Genomic DNA, 26088 nt, shown 5'->3' on the forward strand with positions numbered 1-26088 from the left:
TGCTAAAAGTGGTTCGCAAAATGTCCCTCGATTCTGCCGCCAATCTCGACCACTAGTGGCGCTAGTAGTTGTCTGGCGTACCAAAGTCAGCCTGTCAGTAATTTTATATGTATAATATATCTTCCGTCACCGCCATGATCAGGAAAGCGCTAATGAATCGAGAATCCGAATAACGCGAACGTGGTATTTTTTTCAGGCTCATAAAGCTCCATGCTCAAGCTCGTTTTGATTTGGCTTCAAAGCACTTCGAAGTGAAGTTTCGGAACACATTGCCGTACACAAAGTTCTCAAATCACAAGGCAGAAAACCTGTTGAATTCCCGCGCGATTTCTTATGTGGGAGGTAGTATCGTGTTATTTATCAAACGATTCAACAATTTGAAGTAAATATTTTCAAAGTTTAATCGGTATCTCACCTGCAACATTTCTTCAATGACATGAACATATTATCAATTTTTTTCATTCTCTATTGCTTATTCAACTTCATGTCAATTTAAGAGGTTATAGTATTGCGAGCAGTCAGTAATGATTTGCCTCGTTAGCATTTATACTTCTATAAGACCGGGGATCGTTTGACTAGCAACAATCAGAGGTGAAAAATTTACTTTAAAAATCTATTAATATTTTCGACCGGGCAACTAATTTTCTTGTCAGATTGTAAAAAATTCTTGACGTGCTCTGGATACGAATATCATTGCAGGTATTTTACAATGAAAGTTATGGAAGTCTCCGTTGAAGAAAAGGATTGCACTAACGAAATAGTTACACCTCCCAGAAAAAAAATGAAGCAAGGTAATTTTAAATACTTTCATTTAATTTTGCGATTCTATCTATTACAAGAGCCAAATTCACAATTTTAAAGTTTTGGACTCTGGTGAACAACATCTTCAAGTATTTGACATGAGCCAAAAATTTTTACAAATCATTGTATTCACAACGCAATTGATTACACAACCTAAGGTCTGTAATAAATTTCAGCAAGAGATTTGTTTAAATCCTTTGTTAATTTTCAGCTCAACTGCCATTTCAAATGGTCAGTTCATTGGGGTCGCCCAATACAATCGGAAACAAGAAGAGGAAGCTAGAATCACCATCACCGGTGGAAAGCAAAAGTCCTAGGACTGGGAAGATAGTTAAAAAACAAAATGCGTCCAAAAGGGCCAAGAGTAGTGAAGTTGAAATTATTGAAGTGGATGTTTCGGATGTGGAAAATGTTTGTGATCAAGACAATGTTAAGGCGTTAGTGGAATTTAGAGAAGAAGGTGCAGCCAAGCATGCTGAAAAAAATCCGATTGATAGTGAAAGTGATGTCAAGAAACGTAAGGATTACGGTTCGTTAAACAGGTTTTTAAAAAAAGCACAGAGCAAAGAATCAAAGGATGATCTCCAACTTTTAGCAATGAGCGATTATGAAAGCGGCAGCAGCAAAGATAGTGATGCTTCATTGAAAGTAAAATTAGACTTACAAACATCAAAGGAAGTTCTCGAGCAAAGCTCCAAGAAAATCGTAGAGCAAAGTTCGGAAGAAACTGCGGAACAAAGTTCAGAATCTAAAAATTCTACAACTCAGATCAAAGAGAATAGCGCCGTCTCGACAAACATTACAGAATCTCAGTATAATATCGAATCACTTCAAAATACTGAGCAGAACACCAGTACTGAGGAGAAGAAGCTCCTTCCTGAGGAGACGAAAAATTCAGACACTGATTCAACTTGTCATCGAAAGGATAGCATACATTCTGATAGCATTAATGCTAAGAATGACGAATCGGATTCTGATACTGGTGGTTCATCATCGGACGAAGATGTAGACGACGACCCAGATAAGTCTAGTAATGAGAATACAGAAAAGGATAAAACTTTAGAAGAAAATGACGGAAGCAAAACACCTAGAAGTGAAAAGTCGGGTGTATTCAAAAATAGAAAATTAACTCCAAAACAGATTGAAAGACGACTTCAGAGTGCTAAGAAACGCGAAGAGAAGCAGCAGTTGAAAATGGTATGTTTCTTTATATTTACTTCACCCAAAGTATCTTTTGTGACTTTTATGACAAGTAAGTAGTTATAACAGTATTATAGTTTTTAACTTGTTCACTCAGGAAAAAAAGAAAAAGCGAGAAGAGCAGCGTGAGAATCGTAGAAAACAGAAGGAGGAGAAGGAGAAACTTGAGAAAGAACAAAAGCGGAAAGAGAAAGAAATGAAGGAGTTGAAAAAGCAAATTGAAAATGAGTGAGTACTAAATACATGTATAATTTCTATCTAGAATGTCAGAACTGTAATAAAAATACCATATACCTACTCGTGTCACAAGACATTGTGGTAAAGATTATAACAATTTTTTTGTGCAAACTTTATATTAGTTTAATCAGTCTTAATTTTTGCAGGCAAAAACAGAAAGAGAAAGAGGCAAAGGAGGAGGAGCGTCGGAAGAAAGAGGAAGAGGCTGAGCGTAAAAAACAAAAGGCTGCATCTAATTTTGCAAACTTCTTTGTTCCGAAAAAGCAGGAAACAAAAGCTCTTGAAGAAGACGGTGTAGTTAAAGATCAAAACTTCATGCCATTTGAAGTCAAAGTAGATATGAAGGTAGCTCCGATAACCAGGAGGAATCTTAATAATGAAACAAAATTAACTTTCGATGGATTGTTCAACAAAGGAGTCTTGAAAAACGAATTATATCTCAATCAGCTCAAACGAAATCGCAATGATGTCGGTAGATCCGGAAGAACTTGGCCATGTGAGACCAAGGATGATGTTGTTATCATTGGTAATTAACTATTATGTATCGATAGGCTTAGGTGCATTTCAATACAAAGTACCCAATTTCAATTCTTCTCCATCGATTTTTTATTCTGAACTGTCAGTGGCAAGGAATACCTTGAGTTTTTAATTTCCCATTTCGTGTCTATCGAAATAATATTTTTCCCAGAATTTTTCCACATAGCTTCGCAAATCCACTTCCAATGGTCTCTAAAATAAGAATGAGCATTCATTTTGCAAAGTTTCAGCCAAATACTTCCTGTTGTACATTTCGGCATGGATTTATTCCAGTTGCTTGTTTTTTATTTTTTTTTTTTTTTTAATAAAATTCATTTGTGCGGTTATTTAGTACTTATTTTTGTCATTGGAAAAAAATGTTAAACGAGCATTGTCAAACCCGTGGCGTAAAAAAATGTCATACATTCGATTCATTCAATTAAACTCAATTAGAAGTGAAGTATAGAGAAACCAATTTGAAAGAAGTAGTGAAAACGTAAATAAAAGCTATAAAATAATTATCCAGGTAATCAGTAATCAAATTGAAAAAATTGTTTTCACAGTGGATGGTATATGGATTATTAAATTTCAAAGGACAATGTCTACGTCAGTTACTACAAAACTCATTTGATTTATAGTTCAGATATATAAGTAAAGATAATAAAGTAAGGGTTATCTATTTCGCACCATGCAAAGTAATCTTGATAATATGTTATACAGATGAAGAAGATAGTTCCTCTGATGCGGTGGACCAAGGGGATGCCGCAGTTGTAGAAAAGCATCATCCCAAGTTCTTTATGTTCGCCGAGAATCGTCGACCACCCTTTTGGGGAACGTGGAGGAAGAAAAGTACGCATATAAAGCCACGGAAACCGTTTGCTAAAGATCCGGTAAGTACTTACAAGTTTTGCATTTATTTATGCGTTTTTGCTTTGGCTTGGCAGACATTTAGTCGGAACGTTAAACCAGAACCGATGGTTTAACCTTTAATACAGAACGTATGTATTAAAAAATGTGGAGAAGAAACGAACAAGATTAACATTTCAATGCATTGAATTATTTCCAAAAAGTGTATTACATGTTTGTCAGTGTCAATCGTGCAACTATCGGTTTTATATTCATCCATGCTAATAATTTTTAATTGCCATCACAAAAAGAACTAAAAGATATGGGTAGAATTATCTTGCGGGTGTTAAACCATCTTTTTGAACGATGAATTAAAAAAAAAAATGATGGCTACATTAGGGTGATCCTTACTTGGGGTGTTGATGATTTTTTTTCAGACTACCCCCCAAATCAACTATAAATAATTCAAAAACAATTTCCCAATTCTTTCAGATTTTTATATCAATTCTAACCCGTGCCTGTAAATGGATGGATATCACCATTTAAAATACACCTGTTTCAGATACATTCTCAGCATATATTTTATTGTAAGAGTGACGATGTTCGAATCAATCTGTAATTGCGAATATTTAGTGAGTATTAGTACTACTATCTGAGAAAAAATTCACATCACCATACCAACCAATCTCGACGAATTGCACACTCTAGAAATTTGACGTTTTCTTTTTATCTATAAGAAATGCAATTGTCTATATTACTTGGTATGATGATGTGAATTTTTTCTCAGATAGTAGCACTAATGCTCACTAGAACCTCACATTCATGGATTTTTTTGAACATTATTAGTCTTACAGCAAAATATATACTAAGAACGTGTCCGAAACACGTGTATTTTAAATTGGGAAATCCTTCCTCTTACAGGCACGGGTTACGGTTGATATAAAAATCTGAAAAAAATTGTGAATTGTTTTTGAATTATTTATAGTTGGTTTGGGTGGGGTGATCCGGAATAAATTCGGCAACATTCTAAATGACGACCACCCTAGGCTACATACTGGTACTGGTTTGTACTGGTTTCGTAATCCAATTCGTTTTCGTTGTACATGACAAGTAATTTTCTGTTCATTTCGTTGAATTTTGATTCCTAACAACTACCGAGCTATCTTATAAACCGTTGCATATGAAAACAAAAATTGATAGAATGCTATTATTTTTAAGGATGAACGATAGGTAATGTTTGATGTTTCTTTTTGTCGGAAAATGCACGCACCCATAAGTGGATTTCGCGACATCGATTTTTACGACAATGTAATTCTCAAATCGTTAGTGCAGAAATTATTTCTAATGTTGGAAAAAACCTTTACCTTGGTTCGTATCGTCATGGGGTAAGAAGATCGAATTTTTATACAAAGATTACATCATAGGTTCATTTCGAAAATCAGTGATTTAATATGCAATTACCGAACGCGTAGAGCCATATTTTTTTTTTAAAGTTTTAAGGCAGAAATTTCTGGCAGTCGATGGTGAAAAGTAAGGTCAGAGAATTCAACCAATGAAATTCACGGCTAAATGATTATATATGTATAAAAAAAAAAACATTATGTTAGTTACTGTAATTTCACAGTGTCAAAGTATAAAGAGTAAAATGAGCGGAATATTGACAGAAAAATAATTAGTTGGGAATATGTTTTTGCCGGAAAATCATAGATAAACTAATAGAATGATCGTACTGATAATTTTCAAAGTGACAAAAAGAATTATACATAAAATTGATACAAAAACATTTATGTTGGATTATTTTTTTTGCAATTTCGCATTTGTTTCATTCTAATTTTGGAAACTAGTGTAACTGTTACTTTATAAATAGATAATCATTAATGTCAAACTATAAGAAAAACAATATTTGGCTGGACAAAAATCAAGCATGGTTAATAGGATGGAAATTTGATTGCGATCAGAAATTTCACATGTATATAGAATTTTCTTGTATTGCATCTCGTATATGATACTGTTTCTACTTGATCCCCATATCGTTTGTGAAAATCTGAAAAAAGACGTTGGGGATTCTCCCGCCCAGTGCTACAATCTGGGAAATCATGAAATGCATTCAAGAGGTTGTAAAAAAAGTGGTTCTGTGACGAAGACAACATATATACAAGTACTTGATAATGATCTTGACCTTGTAGTATAAGTGTTGTAGGTTGTATTTCCAAGATCCACCACAACATATATACAAGTACATTTTGTGAAATGTTTTTTCAGCAGTGTTGACTGAGAAAGAAACAGAGAGCGATAGAGACAGAAATAAAACAAAGAAAAAATAACCGATAACGATAGGTATGTTGTATGGATTGGGTTACAAACTAGGAAAAGATAAGAGAATTCCGTTCCTGTTTTTCGCTTATATACACATTTGATATATCTCTAACATGTGCATCCGTAACATATGTACAGTCTCCCTATCGTTTGATTGCCGCGGCATACGCTGTAAGTACAATTGTCAAAGTATTATTAACGCGTCTTGCGTTTTAATACAACATATTTTCGAAAATGAAACTCTATTCCGTGTTAGAATCGCGCTGCGATTTCAACTATGACGCAGCAGACGGATGGTCGACTTTAGTTTGCCTCGAGATGTAATAAACACCTTTGTGATCAAAGATACGCTTCAGAAATGCATTACTGTAAGAACATACAGCAGATGTTTATCACGGAAATACGTGCCTCCTAACTACTCGTATTAAGGGTAAATGGGTCCCACTCTCAGAAGCAAAAGTTGGGGAACGAGAACAAAATGTTTGGAATTATCTTCGCGCCATCTAGTAAATATGAATCTGGGCAAATGAAAATAAGATAAACTGAAATGTTAACAATTTGAGAAAAGGCGTATGATTGAAACGTATAAAATGTAATACCAAACTCTGGTGATTTTTTTAATCCAATTATAACGTTTTGGGCTTGTTTTGTTCACCATAGCGCTATCTAGAGATAGACTGAAAGTTTTTTTACAATGAGTTATCTCCAGAGCGGATAAAAATATTATAAATATTCTTGAAAGTTTTTGAAAGGAAATGAATTCTCAAAATATGGACTGCGTGCGACACACTGTTCATTTTCTTTGACCTGTACTCGCTGACAAAATAGAAAAATTAGGACAAATCTCGGCATTGTTGAAAACTTCAAGGCTAGGAACTTTAGTCTAGCGGTTGTTCTTTACTTCGGAAAAAAATTGTACAAATTTCTAGTTTCACAGCTTGTCTTCGTACACACGGCTGTGAGAACTGCACAAAATACTAAAACAGTCTTTAAATCACTAATAACACTGGTAAACAGTCGTGTTTTGTTGCGCTTGATATTTGAGTGTTCTTAGTAAAATTTGATGTCAACGATCTTAGAAGTAGGTAAGCGTAGTTTTTTGAAATTGGCTCCAGTTATTTATTTGATCAAAATTTATTTGACTCAAGAAAGCAATATTGAGATGAAAAGTTCGATTTTAATTTTACTCTTTTTCATGAAACGCTATTCGCTCAGTCGGTGCTTTTTGACGTACCCGTTGCGCTTTTGCATTTAACTAACTTCTTCGGTTCGAAAAATTGTGCCCCTATCCTCCAAGGTGGTTTGCCGAAAGTTCAGCCTACTTGAAAACACACGCTCAAGTTTGTGGATCACTTTAGTCCGCCCCGTCGTGTTTGAACAACACCCTTTGATAATGTTCAAAATCGTTGATTGAAACTCAAAATAATTGAACAAGGGATTACTTATTATAATTATTTATAAGTACACGAAGTAATTACAGTGTCTGCTACGATTATTATACCGTTATTTGAAACCAACCAACAGTACCGAATTAAGTTTTTATCGCTCTTTTGTAAACGAGGTTTTTCAAAATCTACCGTAAAAAAGGGGGGAATTTGGGATGAAACTAGTAGTATGGGTTTGAATAACAACATAGTAATTTCTCGGTTAAACTAAACGCAAATAATAGCTTGCACGGGGGTAAAACATCCTCACGGTGTAGAGGAAAAAGCTCGAGCAAGCTATAATAGTTAGTGATGGTAAATTTATTGAACAAGGGTGAGATGAGGTATGATTAAACGAAGAGTGAATACTACAAGAAGTCACACTTTAATTTTTACCTCAATTTCTCGTCAGTTTAAGTGACCTCTCTTATTCTAGATATACGAGTGAACAATCCTTCGTTTATTTATTATAACCTCGTGGAAGGTGCACCAGGGGAGGTGATAAAGCGATTACCTCCGCAACGGTCGCTTGTGTCTCGCCTTGATATAAAGCGGCCCAAATAAAGGGATCATCCGAGGACAGATGTGGCGAATTATGAAACCCGAACAACCGACGAACCAGTCCGCGTTCTCTCGTTGCTGAAACTTAAATGATCTAATCGCGTGTCCTCGTCGTTATCAATAGGCGCCAGATCTGCCCTCTCGTGGCGAGCGTTAGAACTAAAAGCTAATCAAATCATAGCAGTGAGTTCGAATGTGAAGTATTTCCAAGCATGTTGTTTTCCTCCCTATATCAGTTATACAAGGCCATAATTGTATGAAAACGCAATCTCGGCCATACACTTTTTTTCCTAGTTTATGTTACACGTATAAAGTTTGGTTCTTGAAAATATTTTTTTTCGTACATTCGCTTCGAGTAGAATGATTTTATACAGGACAATATAGTTTTGCATAATTTTGTACAAGATCTGTCTGTGTATCATCAGTGCGTACTTCCCGCCTTCGAGATGACCAGATGGGAGAATATCGAATGTAGCGAGGATAATTAAAATGTAAAATTTCCAATACTTACTTGGAAAGTTCGATTTTCGGAGCCTGTGAAGCGTGCGTAAAATGCCTTATTGCGTAGGGCGATTTTCGATGAGCGTGAAGTTGGCCGCGTGAGCCGTAAAAACGCGTGCTGTAATCATACGAGTCAGATATCGCCCATCCCGCACGTGTAATACGCTTGTTTGACCAATACATGTGAAGGAAAGTTTGATTTGAGAAGCAACGAATGTCCCACTTACAACACGTAAAATTGGGGTTAAGTAACTTAATCTAAAAGTACGCGTACCCCAAAAAAAGCCCTAGTGTGTAAAATCGAACACTCGAGCAGCGCACTTGCACCAACATTGTTTTACCGTACTGTTCTTTGTATAAAAATAGAGGCGATTTAAATTTGAAATAGGCAAAAAGTGTGCAGATGAAATGGTGTTTTGGACGTATCTTGAGCGATATTTGGCGTCATAATTTTTGCACAATGAAGGCTTCATACGACGTATAGGATCTATGAGAAAAAAAACACAATCTTGAAAATGCTTCCTGTCCGAACTCGCTGACATTTTTTATCAGCGAAATACAGTGTGCCGTCAGATGTGCTTCCTTTTTGACCCGTTACCCTATTTCTAGTCCGCAGTTGGTTAAAAGTGTATCGTAGTACGACTAATTATTGTTATTTTTTCTTGAAAACGATAGTGCGCCATTCGCACAGAAGCTAAGTACAATAATGATTCACTTTTATTGTCAGATTCGTTGTTACTTATTAACTCGAAGTTTTCATTTAATTATTATAGGTGTAATAAAATTGTATTTGTTATGCCAATGAAAAACAAAACACAGTAAGTCCACTTTTATATTGAACAATTTCTGGAGTAACACCTGTTGGACAGTTCTTTCATAATTCTTGTTGTTTTGACAATTTCCTGACCAGACTGTACTCTCCATAAATTTCCAACATCCTTGAAAACTGACGAACGTGTCACGCTGCACGACGGTGCAAGGAAAAAAATAGAGAAAACGAAGGTAAAAATCCATCGGAAAAATATTGGAACAGCGGCTTGAAACAAAATGACACGAACGACCCTCCACAGTTTATAATCTACCTTTGCACTCGTATTCGTTCACGTATACCCTTCCGCCGCCTGTGAGGTTGTTCAGCGTTAAATTGAGAAACGAGATATGCAGACAAATAATATTGATAATTGCACTTTATTATTACTTTTTCAAATGTCATGGAAATAGTTTAATAGCTGTTGGAAAAAAGTTTATAGTAGTAATGACAATAATAATAATAATAATAACAATAACAACAACAATAATAATAAAAGTAAAGATATTATGTATTATATATCCCTATATTCATACTTATATAAGTATAACTGCCGCAAGTATAGCTATACAGCGCGTTTTCGAATCATTGAAATCATTACGCGCGTTGAAATTATCGTGAACAAATTATCATGTATAAAAATAATAACATGTGCTTGACTTGTGCGTGTAGAGTATGTACGTACAAGATATTCGAAAGGAAAAAATAAAAATATAGAGATTGGTGTTGCACACGTATGGCAATGTTACGCGTCGGGCTAAACCGCCTTTTCACCTCTTCAATCAACGCAGATTGATTTTTGCACGATCCGCAGTTTTTTACAGTTGTTCTCACACGCCTATCAATTGACTCGATAAAAAAATTAATTAATTAATTAATTATTGCATTCATTCGATCACTAAACAATTCACTAATCTACAGTTTACGGTATATTATAGTGCATAACTTATTGTCTATATAAAAGAGTATTGTTTGTTGCATATAAAATATATTATTTTATAATATACAATATATATGTATTATACGTATACGGTATATGTACATATATTTGTCGTGTCACGTTCAGACGTTCAGGTATCTTGCAATAACAAGCGTAATAACATATGTATGTATACACATATATGCATATTAGCGACGGATGTATTATACGAATCAAACGCTTGATTCTTTCACACACAAAATATGTAATTTTTTTCCTACTTAACGTTCTTCTATTTGTTATACCCGTCATCCCTTGCGAAAACATTTTGATTATCTGAATATGGCACGAGATTTTTGCCATTCGTTCTTTCGAAAGAGGCTAAAAAATAAAGAAATGAAAAGTACATTTGGCACATGATTCTTTGGCTTAATCTACGGTACGATTCACATGATAAACTTATGTCGATTGTATGATATGTATACAATATACATATCATACAATATCGCGACGGTCTCTTAGGAAACTTGAAACCCAAGTACACATGCGCCAATTTCTTTGCTTATTGTTGGACAGGCTGGCCAACTAAGCCAACTCTGGCTCGTTGGGTCTAGTGGGAACAGTCGATACGCGCAAGCGTTTCGAGGTTATGTTGACTTAAATACAGATCCGTGACATCTTGCCTGCCTCAAATTCTCAAAGCAATATAACTTATATATCCTTGCGTATTCTGATAGCTATCGTCTAGTCGCAATTGTGTTGGTCAACCTGACCAGCGGAAAAAATACTCGGCGCGAACTACAGTGGAACCTCAGTTATACGTTTCGCACTTGTACATTTTTCTCGTTTCAGCGTTGAATTTTCATGGCCCTGCAAATTTCTGCCTACAAATAATGTGAAAATATTTCACTTGTACGTTTTTCGCCATTACACGTTACGTATTCGGTTATACGTTGCGACGGCTGACTATCTAGTCGAAACTTTTGATTTGACGTTCACCTTACCTATCGCTAGGTGGCGCGCGCGTTCGGATGTTTAGTCTACTTTTTTACCGCTAAATGGCGTAACTTGAGACGTGTGCCAATTCATGTCCCAAATACGTTCTGGCAAGTCCAGGTCGGTGTCTCGTCGACAGGAAGATTCTTTACTTACTGTCACTGGATTAGCTTTCACCGGGCGCGGGCTACGGTAAAATGTTGTAATTAATAATATCAGTCGATTTCGCTACAGGTAAATGCATCTATGACAAGATGATACCTATAAAACCGCTGACAAGCGTAACTTCTTAATTTTACAATTACGAAGTTTTGGAATATTTAGCTATCTCACTTATACATCAGTATTGCCATACCCCATGAAAAACTTATAACTGAAGTTTCACTGTAGTTGAATCTATGAATGGAATGCCACGATTTGACGCTTGCGCATTTGGCTTTTCTGTAAATTGAATCGATGTATAGTTCAACACCCTTATCTAGATAACAGGTTTCGATTGTGAAAGATACGTTTAACAAGTGTTAGAGGGTTAAAAATAAGAGCTGTGGTCGAGGTGATGTGACAATCGAATGTCTTTTTCGCAGCCGTTGCTATCCATCTGTATTTGAAATTGAGCAAAGATGAAAGTTTTTTGTGGATATGGAAAATGAATGTGTCGGCGTTAGGATAGAGATTGAAACGTCGAAAAGAAATGATACAAAAAAACAATACGCGATACTCATCTGTGATAATAGTCCTTGCCAAACTGCGTGCATTGCACATATTATTTACATTGATAATACCTATAATCGCAAGTATAATATAACCATCGCTCTAAATCGACTCAAACACCATTTCAGAGTATTCAGCGTCTCAAAAACTTCAGGCAAATGACCGAAAATATCGCAGCAATTATGTTAATCGATAATTGTAAGTATTTAGCAACGGCTGTAGGGATGCAAATTATAACGAAATATATTTAAATTTGAATTCAACGCACAACTGCATATACACGGTAAAATTTACCGTACATAAATACATACCTTATGCATAAATAAAAACTGCTGCACTCTGCAGTTGAAAAGACAAGAAAATATTTATTTTTCTTGGGTCGACGACCGAAAAACAATCCAAAGTTTTCACTGTAAGCGCAAAAATAGGTAATAACGTATGTCTGAAAAAATTTGAAATTCTTGTTAATGGAATTTTAAAACGCTGCACGGAATAAAAAGCTTGCTATTTCTACTATCATTCTAAACATGTAAAACACTTGTTACCTTAATAAAATCTTCAGCTAAAATTGCACAATTTTTGCCAGCACAGCAAAAGTTATCTAGCGAAAACTTTAAACAATATTAAAACTTTTTCATTTCTCGGTTCAGCGAATCTGTTTTTGAGGGCCGAATGAAGCTCGCAATACGTGTAATACTTGTCGTGATCACGAGCAACCGAAAAGTAAAACTCTTAAGGCACATGCATCATCGAATCGCGTAGCTGGTAGATTTTTTGCCGATGTATAATTTTATGCTGATCACACCTCTGTGGAAACGGGGTTGATTTTTGTCGTGCGGAAACACCTATTTCCTGGACCCGGGAATATCGGCGATGTGTTCTTCCTGTGGACTTTACGGTGCTTGGCTAGGTGGTCGCTTCTCGCGAACTTCTTCGGGCACATTTCGCAGGAGTAAGGTTTTATGCCGGAATGTGATCTGCGGTGCCGGGCAAGCTCGTCTGATCTACTGAAACGCCAACCGCATCCGGCCCAGGTACACGCGAACGGTTTTTCACCCGTGTGTCGCCGCAAATGGGCCTTCAAGTGCGACGCCTTTGCATACATCTAAGTGCACGAAAACATGTTACGTGTCTTTTTTAAAAAAAAATTTTTTCTCTCATTCTGTCAATTATATTCTGGCAGCAACATTTTTTATATCTTCGGAAACGATATAATGGATACATAAATTTCGCGACTCTTGCATTAATGTCTGAAAGTTCACGTTGTTCGAAACTCGTGGCCGTTGAATTTTTAAATTCGTCGTAAAAAATACCGATCAATGAAAAATGTGTTTGTCAAGAAAGAAATGAGTATTTCTTATGCTGTCTTTCAGACGGGTTTTATTAAAAAAATACATGGGCTTATATTCCTTCGTTGGTGGGGATAAGAATGAAATCAGAATTGAAATCCAATATTTAACCTGCTGAGGATTCGAACATAGATCGATTTAGATATTTGTCGTAAACGGTAAACCCTGAAGCTTTCAAATTTGGTGAACTTTTAGATTTTGCAATGAGCGGTGAAAACGACAAAAGCATCGAAATTTAGACCCAAGAAAGATTTTCAATTCAATTTTGGCATGCAACGTACCTTTGCACAACCTTGATAAGTGCAAGGAAAGCATCGATCTTCCGCGGCGTTAGCTAGATTTCTGTTTGTGTAGTCGTGAGTGGCAAGAGCTGCGTTAGCTGCGGATTGTACGAGTAAGTTCTCCTCTATTTGATTGTTGTTTTGATCTATAATGAGAGAGGAGGTATATGTATAATGATATTCAAACAATTACCGGCTATATTAATTCGGTTGTTGCACGGTTATCAATATTCTTCCATCATTGCCAAATGACCGTTTGTCACAGCGCATGAAATATCTAATTCTCTGTACCAAGAAGGATAAACGGAGAAACTTTTTCTAAGGTGTATCGCATTGGCTGCTGTTGTGTGATGTCACGATAATTATTCACCGCGCCATCTACACACGTTTCGTACGAACCAATATCGGTTCCAACTTGTTCTTTTCCCGACTTATGTATCAAACGACAGAAAAAACACATCATTGAGAAACTAGAATACAAAATCCAACAGAATTCTGTACATTTCCATACGTTGAGGCATCGAAGTGAGTTGCTTTGAATCCTGATTCTCTGCAGTAGCATGACGCTATGAAATATAACCAAGTGTCTTCGCGAGAAGAAAATAAATGTGGAAATTGTTCATATTTCTCTATACGTAAACAATGGGTGCTGATAAAATTTCGCGGGGAAGAATTATCCGTCCTCGACTCGTGCGATGAGTGAATCAGCCGTGCAGTGTGCATAAATCGGTTGAAATATTTTTTTTAAACCTCTTACCGGTGCCTAGCGAATCTTCGATCGCGCGAAGATCGATTCCTAATATAAGTAGCGGTTCGTCGTGCTGAAAGTGAAGCTGCTGAACTTGCGGCTGTGGTAAGGGAAGATGCAAGAATCCCTCGCAGCCAGGAGTGCAGAGGGGGGTTCTCTCCGGTAGGCCGGCGTTCCAGCTGCGATCCAAACACCATTCTAGTTCGGAGTCAAGTTCGCTAAGCTCGCTGAACTCGCTGAGGTATCCTGTAGCGAAAGAAAGAGAAAAAAAAGTTGTGAATTTTTGAACACGTTGTATCGTGTTGAATTACACATTTCACCGCGAGGAAACTGTGAAACTTGGCAGGCCGACAAAGGGTGATCTACTGCGCATGTGCAGAATAACAACTCTATCGATTGGTCAGGTCGTTGTATCGCGGTGATATTTTCGTCTGCAGATCAGGGGAGCCAACTTATTCGAAACGGGACACGAGATGTCAAACTCTCCCGCGTCTAGTGACGAATTGAAACTGGCAATAAAAGTTTGACAAGTCTTTCCGAAACACTATATCTAATATAATTGAGATGTTCTTTGCCAAAGATTGGAATCACCAACGTAATCTCCGTAGGTCGGGTTTAACAGGTGTAACCGGCTTGCTTAAAAAATCGAGAAAGCCTGCGCATGCGCAGTCGGCCGTTCAATTCGTCAAGTTCCACCATTTCCTCTCGGCAAACACACGCGCGCCTAGACACTTGGGGTTACTTTGCTATCTTGAGCAGCGAAAATGTTAGGTATAATGTCTACTGCACGCATTTCGCGTGGGTGCAGCCTACCCGAGGATGACGTAGAACCGTTCGTGCAGGACCAGTCGCTCCACGCCATTTCCGGCGATGAGGATAAATTTCCGTTGTAATATTCCGGCGTTTCCCTCAATGGCGTCAGCGTATAGTCAGACGGATCGGACGTTTCGCTCGTCGGTGTTGTACACGGGGTCTCGTATTCGTACGACATCGTCGTGAACGTTGGCGACTCTAGGAGCTGATGGTTATCGGTGCTTGGGTCTGTCGCGAACCCCAACGCCGAAAAAAGAAGTTCCTCCGTCATCTGTGTTAACAGTGAACAAGCGAGCAATTACACCTTGAAAGGAGTAACGAAGCGAAACACGCTGAATAAGGGATGCATCATGGGTGCTGGCTGGTTACTCAGAATTTTGTTAAACCAAACCTTTGTCCAGGCACCATGTACCGCAGTCGATCAAGATTTAGATTCGATCAATTTAATATTCCCTAAACTTCACAGACGCACAGTTCAAATGAACTATCATGGGGTCCTGATCCGTTGTGGTCCCGGCGGGTCCGTAAGAGGTAGCTTGGAACCTACTACTTTAAATTGAAAGGACCCCGTGTGACCACAACGGCTTAACTACGAGAAATCACTGCATTATCCATAAATGTCACCCTTAGATGCCTCAAATTTGTACTTGGGCATCATTTTCTTGTCAATGCCAGAAGTATTCTGTTCGTTCAATGTTAATAAATAACAGCTCGTTTCAGAAATCAGAAAATTATTCGTACAAGTATTATAATATGTATCACATGCAATAGGCAATTAAATTGAAAAATATTCAGAGATCTTATATCACGACTAAATTTTCCCGGAACTTCAGCCCCAGTTAATTTGAAATCAATTGAACTTTGACGGAGAAATTTGTCTTCAACTGGAAATCTCCATCCGACGATGAAAAGTATCTCAAGCGTAAACGTCACAACCACCTGTATCCTTTGAAAGTTATTCAATCACGTGGTAGGACTTGACTGAGATAGTTACAGTCGAACATAGATTATGTCTTTATCTATCAGCTTGTTTCTGAGGCCTATAATGGACTTCCATATTTCGAACGGTGAGAATTAATCTGCCGAAAAGACTTGAATACCTAGGAGCATGATGTATTCATTTTTTTATCGGTACATTTGAGTGGATATTATACTCTAGATCGCAGATTTGATCTATATACGAATGCTATTCCGAATTCTTGACAGCGTTTCAAGTTCGCGTGCACCATGTTTGTAAATTTGCACAATTCATATTGACCAAACGCTAGATCTAAGTATTATTTACGATATTGTTAATCGTTTATCAAAAAAACTTTGATAATCTTGATGTGATAATCATAATTGAATGTGTAAAAATTTAAAATTTCGTGTCATTTTCGTGCAAGTTGATTCATACGTCGGTTGACGATTATGACTAAATTATGAACAATATAATATCAGTATCGTATGTATGTCGTGTATATAGGACGACATATTTGAAGTCATAAGTCGAATCACATTTGTCGAATAAATGCCTGGAACCAATTACTTATCCATCTATTTAGCTAATGCTTATCGCACTATTCTAAATTCTGCAAGAATGTACTCGAAATTTTTTTTCTCATCTTCGTCTGTATATAATTAAACCGTTTATATTTTTAGCGGTAATATTGATTGGGCGGATGAATAATTCACCGGATGTTGATTGTGGAAGAAGACGCAAACAAATAATAATAAAATAATGTTGCGTTTTAAATACTGATGGATATATCACGCGTGTTATATTACAATGATTCTTTTATTGGATACGTAAGGATTTCTGTCGTTTAAATAATAATTCAACTAATTAACTCTATTTATAACTGATTATTCTATGCAGTTATTGTAGAACGATGCGCGTTCCGCGTGTGCGTATTTATAAATTACTATATCAATTAATTACGATATATAAAATTTCATTGCACTTTTGTTATTCATTAACACAGACATGTTGTTTAATTTACCACTGAGCGATAAACTTTTGACCGCGTACATCCCTGTTACATCGAATCACTTGATGCATTGACTCCCGCGGATACCGTTACAGATACAAAGTACTACCTTGCATTGTTTTTTAATGCTTAAAGTAAACATTGTAATATAAAGAGAAGTAGCGCCACCGGCACGAGGCTTTGCTTAACGATGCAGATATATAAATATATAAAAAGATTCCCAGGTATAAAGCGAATATCGCACAGTAATGCGCGTGGTTTTAAAACCACTCTTACCGATCTCAATGCACCTTCGGTACGAATCGGATGATTCGACGAGCAAAGAAGACGATGAAAAAATACGATCAACTTTCCCATCGATTCCTGAGTTATTCGACAATTTTTAGAAACTTTGTATTCAGCGCGCCTTAGCGTTCGGTCGTTTTACCGATTCTTCATCCGCTCTCCTGCCTTTTCAACGCATGAAAATTTGATAATCTCTTTGAGTTACTCACGTCGAATGTCGATGTATCGGCCACCATAGTTTACTCTCGGATCGGTGAAAAATAATGGGATAACTGAAACCACGATATCTCGAATGTTCGGTTTAATAATTATCACAAATCGGTAACAGTCTCGCTGTACAGTTAAAATTATAAGTGCATTGTCGTCAAGTATTGACCGATTTTCTTCGATCCCTCAGAGTAAAAATTACTGCCAGATCAGAATTGATTGAATTTTTTCAATGGATCAATCGAACCGTATCCAAGTCGACTCGCGCGAGCGAAAACAAATGGCGACGGATAAAAATCTCCATTATACTCCGATCAAACCGTAACGTTTTATCGCATCGCGTGTGTTTGTCCGACTATCTGCATATTCACATCGTAGTAGCCGGTCCCGGTGCGCAACGTCACACTGCACATGCGAGTCCGCGTTCGGACGATTTGAAACTGACAGAGCGCCAGCAGGATCGCGTCGAAACGCGACGTCGCCGAAGCGATATCGTCGCGCGTTTTGTGCCACTCGGCGCCGTCCCCGCCAATCCCGAGGGAGTTCCTCGAGCTGTGTTCGCTTTGCTCTTTCGACGTCCAGACACGTCACGCTGGTGCTAATTGGATAATTACCCGATTATGTAGAGCGATTTATTATACTCGCGAAAATATATGCCTGATAATATAACTATATGTGTATAACATGTATGTGATACCTCGATCTTCTGCAAGTTGCAGCCTGTGTGTTCGATTATCGAAATTTCCATTGCACGTCCGTACCTTAAACCTACTTTGTGCGTGTGTGTGTGTGTGTGCAAATGAGAAAAAAATTAAAGAAAAATGATTATGGTTCAGGTATTACAGTGTTGTCCGTGCAATTTGTTTTCCTGATTTTACTACTTCGTCATACAAATTATATGGCTTGTTGATTGATAATGCACCCGATCGGAGCATGAGTTTGCGTATACGCGGAAAACATGCTGTATACCGTATTATGGACTGAAATGGAATATGAAATATAATATATATATATATATATATATACACGAAAGAACGAAACGTATCTGCCGGTATTCAGCGTGGCTTGAAAAACCAGACGATGGTTGGAACACGGTTCCATGTAAAACGATATTCCAGAGCGCCATATCGCCCGGCATATAAACGTGATAAATCCGCTCGTGTTGAGTGCATCGCTTGTACGACTACTACGTCTATTATCAAAGTTGCGATTATAGATGATTTTTGAACCCGGACCGTATGGGAAAATTTCTCATCTCCGCCACGTAACTCCGCGTCATGCTGTTTGTCCCGAAAGCCGTTTAATAGGAGATACTTGTTTTGTTTATCGATATTTTCACGGTTTGTACGGCACGAGGTAGGTTGGGTTCAACTGACGGAGAACACACAATTGAAAAATGGAAATGAGATTGCGAACAACGGTTGCTTGACCTTAGAAACCAACAAAATAATCAATAATAATCATCTGCAGTGGTGAAGCAAAAGATGAAACGCTGCCAACAACATTCTCTTCGACTCGACTCGATTGATCTCGTACGAGGTGTGCCGAAGAAGAAAATCTCACTCGTGGCATGTGCTATCACTTTCTACCAATTTGCGTACAGATACGCTTGCATACTGGCGAAAACTAATTTCAAGGCTGCAACTTATGTTTACAGTATTAAGTATGAAATTGATTACAGTCGTTAGCGTCTCCGATGTCTCTCTATAATAAAGACCTGTGCATTTTGCCAACCGAGAAAGATATGAGGAAAATTTGATTTTTATTTATTTATATGGTGGTCCCATATGCAATTTACTCTACAACAGTCGAGAGCTTAACCGCTCATCAGGTTGTTCAGTTCCGGTCACCGTTCAGTCCTTAATTATTTTCATTTTTTACCACAATCGAAAAATAGTTCTAGGTAGAAAATGAATATTAGTTTTCTAGCTGTTACCGGCAAGTCTGGTATCCGTTACTGTTCTTTCTCATTGCGATCACTGTTACTATACTTTCTTGTAACTTTTGCGAAAATTTAATGCTTGCGCAACAATAAATTGACGTTAAAGCCTTATTTAACTGAAAAAGTCGAGTAAACCGAACAAACTGATTTCGCGCTGCAATTACCAAAAAAGGATCGACGATATCGCAAAATGGTTACGCGTACCTCGTTTTTCGTGATTCCAACAATATTCAAACAGTTTTTTTTAACGATACCTGTTTTACTGAATTTTTCTGTAAAAAATGAAATTTTTGCTCAGTGCAGATAATTTCACAGAATTTCACAAGATCTCGCAATCAGATGATTTTGATAGCCAATGATTTCACAATATTTCACAGGAATGCAAATAATTTCAACTGTTTTCAAAATCCATCATAAAATTTCAGATGATTTCGCTAGATTTTTCTAAGGTTTCAGGAGACATCACCATATTTCGACGATGGTCAACCTTTCGGTGGAAACAATAATAACGGACAGTCAGCTATAAGAAATAAGAATTCGTCGATTTCTGTGATCTAAACAGCGATTCCTCCAATTTCAATCGAACCATCCGTAATGGCGGTAAATCATTTTAAAGTCAGTATTAAGGTTCAGGCTCCATAATCTCATATAGGTTATGCCACGCATATGCAGGGGGTATGCACCCCCAAGGGTTCTGAGTCCCTGGAGCAGAGTAGAAACTCCGCGTTAACAAAGTCCAGGTCGCACTGGTAATGTTTTCGTATAAATCATCAGCGGACGGACCGAGCACTGCGGTAATCTATAACTAACCGAGGAACCGTTAATCTCTGTACAGGGTATAAAACAGCCATTACAGATGGCCCGGCAGGTTGACAACGCCGTATAGTGAATAGCTCGACACTTGAGAACTTTCGAACGGTATTAACATCCTCGTACGATTACCTCGCCGTGCATCCTTCAATTAAATGCAGAGTAGGGCTGCGAGCCATTATCAACTCTCATTTGTCAATCTGTCAACCGATGCGTGCCCTAACAGTCCGCTACATAAACGTAGTCAGCGGTTCTATTCCACTTCTGTTCCCTGCAGATAAGGAAAACTATACCGGCTAAGATCTGTACTCGTCGACGTTAGAGTTACTCACTTTTCGGAAATAGCCCGGTTTGTTTTCACTTCCGTGATCTTGGTCTCTCGTTTTTGAAATTCACACTCTTTTGGCGCGAATCGCGTTTGCTCGCGATTGCTCGTAACTTTCGTCTCATTCTTGCGTGTAAGAAAATTTTTCAGGAGACGAAAAAAATGATAAATTATTTCACGAGCAATTACGAGTAAACGTTGAAAGTTAACCGCACTCGAAGCTTCGGACCTTTTCATTCATTCGGTTCTGTGATATAAGGACAGGAAACCCGCTTTCTGATATAGAATCAGTCGTTGAAACTCTGTGGTGTGCGAAACGAGAGATAATATTCGAAATTTCAAAACATTCGTTGTACAATTTTTTGACCGAAATAAAATTTCATACGCTATTATAGTTACATATTCATCTGTTCTCTACTCCTACAAAAACTGTCCAATAAACAGAGATTAAAAAGATAAAGATAAACGAGTATTGTTTCGAAATGTTTATCAATGCTGCACAATATGAGCAGAAGTATATGCGAATGTACAATATAACGCAAGCACATTTTTTTTTACTCGCATAAAATTACGATTAGATTAAAAACACATCTGAATAATGACCAGTGATTAACTGGTAATTAGCGATCATTGTTAGGTTACGATATATTTGGTTACGATTAAAATCTTTTGCAGATATTCGATTTGCAGATTCGCGGTCACACCCCCCTCTTCCCCGCTTTCTTTCTCTCTCTCTTTATTATGTATATATATCTTATCACTTTATCAGTGTAATGCAAATAGTATCAATTAACTGTTGAAAATTTGATCATGTCGAATTTCGTGGAATGATGCATACCGTTTTGGTGCGGTAAAATAGTTGAGATATTCCCTTTTCTTGTTTGAAAAAAAAAATTCATTACACAATGTCTTTAGCTACAAGTATTTATCACAAATGATTCGAAATTCCAGGAACAAAAAACTATTTACTGTCACAGTTCATTTGACAAACTTTGGTAGGCCGTATCTAACGAGCATCTAATAGAATATGGAATATTTAAACATGCAGAATGTTCGAACCAAAGAAACGTCCGGTTGAATTAAGTAATGCCATATTTTATTGTTTCAATCATTCTCTTTTTCATAACGCAGTACGTAATTTATCGTGCCAACAATTATACTGCAGATTTATATGAAATAATAATTTGTTACAAGGGACGTGAATTTATTCTTTGATAAAATGAAATTCTACAATTCAGGGTGGTTTTTGATATGGTAATTCTCGTATGCGAAAACGGGGGTACGAATCTGACTGGAAATTTTTTTAAATCGTAGCTTGAATAAAAATGCACGTCCGTATCTCAGTCATTGCTAACGTAGATCGCTGATAACATTTATTATGAATAGTAATGAAAATAAATAAAATCACGTCACATCACATCACACGTGCCCGATCGGAACTACCGACTTGTTGAATATTCACCGCTTCTGTGATTTGAGAATTTCTTTCACTTTCGACAGGGAGATACAGACGGATAAAAGCACACACGTAATCTGGGAAAACCAATTACATCGGTTATCTTTCCGTGAATACGGCACGATTCGACAAGGAAATTTTCAGGTGACAGGAGCTCGTTCATGATCCAAAAGAAGTCTGTCTCTACTTGTAAGTGATTTCATTGGTCGGATCTAACGGAAATGACCAATGGAATTAGCTGCCTTAGTTGAAATTGTGCTGCTCATGACGTCACGAAATGGATATTCACAAGCCAAGTCAGCGGCGCCTTAATGTTGGAGATGAAAACTCTTGCCTCGTGAATTTGTTAATTAAATGTAACTCTATGACATAATTTAATCGTGGTTTTTTGATTTGTGATTTTCTGAGAAATTTTTTATGTATCGGACCAGGACCAATTTTACCACGTCACTTACCTATGGGTTTTCTTATTATTTTAATCCATGTGTGTGCTAAAATGAATCGCAGATATTTTATCCTTCGAATATCACTCAACTATAAACATGGATTTTCTCGGTTTTTGAACGTGATGTTATATATCGGCCTTTAATTAAAAACGATATAAAAAATACTTATTTCCAGATATCTGCGACGTCTGAACTTGCACATGAATTAAAATACCGATCACTTGAACAAATTTTACTTCGTCAAGCTCACAATGAGTTTGCAGTAATGATAAACGTTTACCCCTAATTGATCCAAAAATATCAACTCGACGGGCTTCAATGGCCACGAAACAGGCAATTTTTATCGTAACTCTGGTTTTTTTTTTTGTTTTCTTGTGAAATGAAGTTCTAATATCTTTCACCTTTTAAACCGCATATCACCGTGCGCGTACAATGTTGAAAACAAAGTATTATTTATGCATATCTATGAAGTTGAACACTCCGTTCATGTAGTATTTACTGAAGGTATAAGTCACATTGAAAGGAGTAATTCCAAAAAACAAAAACAGCGAAATAATTGGCAAAGTATATTGCTGATATTGTGTATATCTACATATTTTTATTCGCTTCTTGCCAAGTTTTGTATACAGTGTTATTAGAGGTCGGGAACCTGTGACATCGGTTATGTACAAAAATCACGAATGCCTTAAGAATCGGTGATCCGTGCGCAGTAGAGAGTCTCGCTTGAGAGAGATTTTCTCTTATACTCAACGAAGATGTCGGACTAAAAACAATTTTTTATTTACCACACGTTGGTAATTAAGGGATATATAAATTTTTACAGTTCTTTTCTCGTGCGTCCAACTCAGGGAATTTTTCTTAAAGTAGACATCCGTTTCAACACGCACTCGGTAGAGCGTTTTGCGATAAGACACATGCGGTAATCCACAACATTAGCCACAACGCCGTTGTGCGGTATAACTTTTATTCGTCTGTATACTAATGAAGTCGTTCTAAAAAAAAAGGTTAGTTGTCGTGCGCATCACCTTAGAGAGATCATAGCATTGTTTTGCAAGTACTGTTTTTTTAAGCCCAAACACATATGCCTCGTTAAAATTCGATGGTTTGTAATTCGTTTTGTTTACAAGCCGAGGCTTGAACTCGGTAAAAATAAACCCAGGCAAGGTTTTTCGCATTTTTCCTTGTTCCTTGTGCGAATGCGTGCGGGCACGTGATGTGGTTAATTAGCTGTAATTTGTTGAGTCGGACGAACGATATGATTTTGATATCGAACAAATGAAACAAATGAACGTACAAAAAAAAGTGATCTTTGTATATAGTCAAATGATGAGGTTGAGATCCGTAACCTTAACGTAACCATGCAATTCTAATAAAAATTGTTATTTTGCTGCTGTAGGATTGTCTGAAATTCGGTAAAGCGTATACTTATATTTTTATGTCATTCTAAGGTTTTAAAATAGAAATTCTTGATCGATGTTTCGTTACGTTAACGTCACTGACTATAACCCCATAAATGATACAATTACTACAATCCGTTATCGGTTTAATTTCTGGATCTTTTATTCACACAGAGAATATTGTTTTAATAAAATTCAATTTGATGAATGTAAGCTGCTTGTTTTTTGGTTTTTACCACTTTTGGCCTGACTGCACACCCGAAACGTGCCCAAGGCGATATTTACAAATCCAGATGCAGGTCAAGAACAATTGCATTTTGTGTACTTAGATATGTCTCACCGTCTACCTACATAATCAACGAGCGGAAGATTGGAAAGATCCGCATCTCATGGCTCGACGAATGCACGTTTTATTTATTTGTTCATTTGTTTAATTCGCCAGTACTCGCGTCACGGTTATTTCGAAGGCTTAGAAAAATAATTCGTACGTCACTCACTTTTTTGCCGCAACTCAAACTCATGGCTAAGCTCTCTCCTCTTCTCCGATTAAACGAGCTACTGCTGTAGACCCGCACAGCTCGGTGACTTATCGTCTTGTCCACCGCTGAGGAAGTGTCGCTGATACGAACGTCCTGCTCATTCACGAGCAAATGCGGTTGTCGATGTCCTCGTCTGACGCAGACATCAAATATCCCGGCAACACGGTGGAATAATAGTAACATAAGGACTTTCAAGTATAACTTGATGCGTCGCATGTCGATAATTACGCGTATTATTTATTAGTTACCCGATTTCCCTCGGTTTTCAAAACTTCGTACGTATCAGCGACTGGTTTACCCTACAACTGTAGATTTGAGTAAAGCTTTTTGCGTTTTACAAAAAGTAACGATCGATTAAAAGGTAACTGAGAGTCAGGATCTGTGTTGATATTGGTGAAGATAAATTTATAGAATAATTGGCTACTTTTTTTTATAACTTACAAAACTAACCCCATGTTTTACACCTCTTTCGGATAGCAAGGTATTTTGCAATGTATTGAGGACCTTCAGCCTCTGTGATCAAGATGATGCCAAAATTACTGATAAACTCTTCTTCGTCAATTTTAATATTAAGCATTTAATTGAAGAAAGGTTCAATTTTTGAAGTCGAAGAATCTTCCCTCAATCAGATTTATCAATATCTGCAATATTTTTGTAGATTCATAATTTTAACAATACCTTTCACATAATTATTCTATGTATAACACTGATTTTACTTGTGGTGACTTTTGAAGAAGTTTCATAATTATATTTTATCAACTTTGTGAACTAAAAAATGTTGACTCTGATGTAGGGGGCATCTCTGGCATTAAAAATTAACAAAACCGAAAAAGAAATTTGACATTTTTCAATTTAGAAAATATTTTGACACCTCAAGTTGCGTTGAAAATTGCGAATATTCTGTTGAAATTAAAGTGAAACATATTGTTACATCAAATCTCAGTATTGAATATACGAAATTTAAAACACGCGTTAATTTAGACCCGCTCGTTTAAACACAGATAAGTTTTACATTCGGTTATTTGCAAAAATGCGTGACTTTTGAAAGTAACAAACCTTTTGTTTGTTCATTGTGTTTCGTATAGTGGCTAACATCCGGAGATTATTAAGTCTATAATCCTCTAAATAAAATAATTAATACATAATATTTTTGATCAATAGTACGATTCATCCAAAATATTTAGGTATATGAAAAAAATGATAAAAATGCGTATTGCATGGCAGCAGTATAGAAATCATTTTTAATTTAATGTATATATAAAACGTATGAAGAGAATAGATAACTAAATTCGTGAAACGGAAGATCAAATTATTCGCATACAACCGCAGAATGTGCTTATCAACCGGATGACTCGTAAAACTACCACACAGTTTTAAACGGTCGGCAAAAAAAAAGTATTATGAGCGTTTGCTAAATGAAATTGAAGTCAAATCTTGTTTTTATGTTGCAGAATTGTATGTATTTATTTATATATTTACTAATGTCGTCATTCTCTTTTCTTTTCATTTGCAGAAATGGTTCGACTACGACGTCGACTCCGACGATGAATGGGAAGAAGAGGAACCGGGCGAATCCCTTCGAGGTTCGGACGATGAGCGCGAGGAAGAAGGACCGGAAGAAAATGAATACGATGTCGACAATGAGTTCATGGTACCCCATGGGTAAATTTCTTTCATAATTCGA

General features: G+C 36.9%; 2 protein-coding genes across 6 annotated transcripts in view; one reads left to right on the plus strand and one right to left on the minus strand.

The window, feature by feature from the left end:
- The first annotated feature begins 2 nt into the window (after positions 1-2).
- LOC107221659 (chromatin assembly factor 1 subunit A) overlaps positions 3-26088 on the plus strand; it is a 29005-nt gene continuing 2919 nt past the window's right edge. Inside the window, exons 1-7 of one of the 2 annotated variants that reach the window (XM_046738007.1) lie at positions 3-591; positions 700-791; positions 1013-1998; positions 2099-2229; positions 2385-2764; positions 3475-3644; positions 25918-26066. In XM_046738007.1, coding sequence (XP_046593963.1) covers positions 710-791; positions 1013-1998; positions 2099-2229; positions 2385-2764; positions 3475-3644; positions 25918-26066 — 1898 coding nt within the window. In that variant the 5' untranslated portion in view covers positions 3-591; positions 700-709. The remainder of the gene's footprint in view (positions 592-699; positions 792-1012; positions 1999-2098; positions 2230-2384; positions 2765-3474; positions 3645-25917; positions 26067-26088) is intronic. The other variant, XM_015660728.2, reaches the window with a different exon arrangement.
- On the minus strand, positions 9578-24446 carry LOC107221661 (dendritic arbor reduction protein 1). Of its 4 annotated transcripts, none has more exons than XM_046738016.1 (5): positions 24363-24446; positions 15028-15298; positions 14224-14460; positions 13467-13612; positions 9578-12941 (listed from the first exon to the last, which is right to left on the minus strand). In XM_046738016.1, the coding sequence occupies exons 1-5, from the start codon at positions 24384-24386 to the stop codon at positions 12636-12638; spliced, it is 984 nt and encodes a 327-aa protein (XP_046593972.1). In that variant the 5' UTR covers positions 24387-24446; the 3' UTR covers positions 9578-12635. The 4 variants fall into 4 exon arrangements, with proteins under 4 accessions (XP_046593972.1, XP_046593973.1, XP_046593974.1 ...); XM_046738017.1 differs by lacking the exon at positions 24363-24446 and adding an exon at positions 24206-24224; XM_046738018.1 differs by lacking the exon at positions 24363-24446 and adding an exon at positions 22870-22888.

The sequence above is a fragment of the Neodiprion lecontei genome, chromosome 4 (genome assembly GCF_021901455.1).
Source record: "Neodiprion lecontei isolate iyNeoLeco1 chromosome 4, iyNeoLeco1.1, whole genome shotgun sequence".
NCBI classification, from domain to species: domain Eukaryota; kingdom Metazoa; phylum Arthropoda; class Insecta; order Hymenoptera; family Diprionidae; genus Neodiprion; species Neodiprion lecontei.

What these genes read in the sequence shown, in the direction of transcription:
- LOC107221661 (XM_015660729.2), bottom strand. Translation starts at nt 17,518, where the DNA reads ATGGTGGCCGATACATCGACATTCGAC. An exon ending in CGAAGATTCGCTAGGCACCG is followed by an intron (nt 13,613 to 14,223) that starts GTAAGAGGTTTA and finishes CTCTCATTATAG; the next exon opens with ATCAAAACAACAATCAAATA. An exon ending in CTTATCAAGGTTGTGCAAAG is followed by an intron (nt 12,942 to 13,466) that starts GTACGTTGCATG and finishes TCGTGCACTTAG; the next exon opens with ATGTATGCAAAGGCGTCGCA.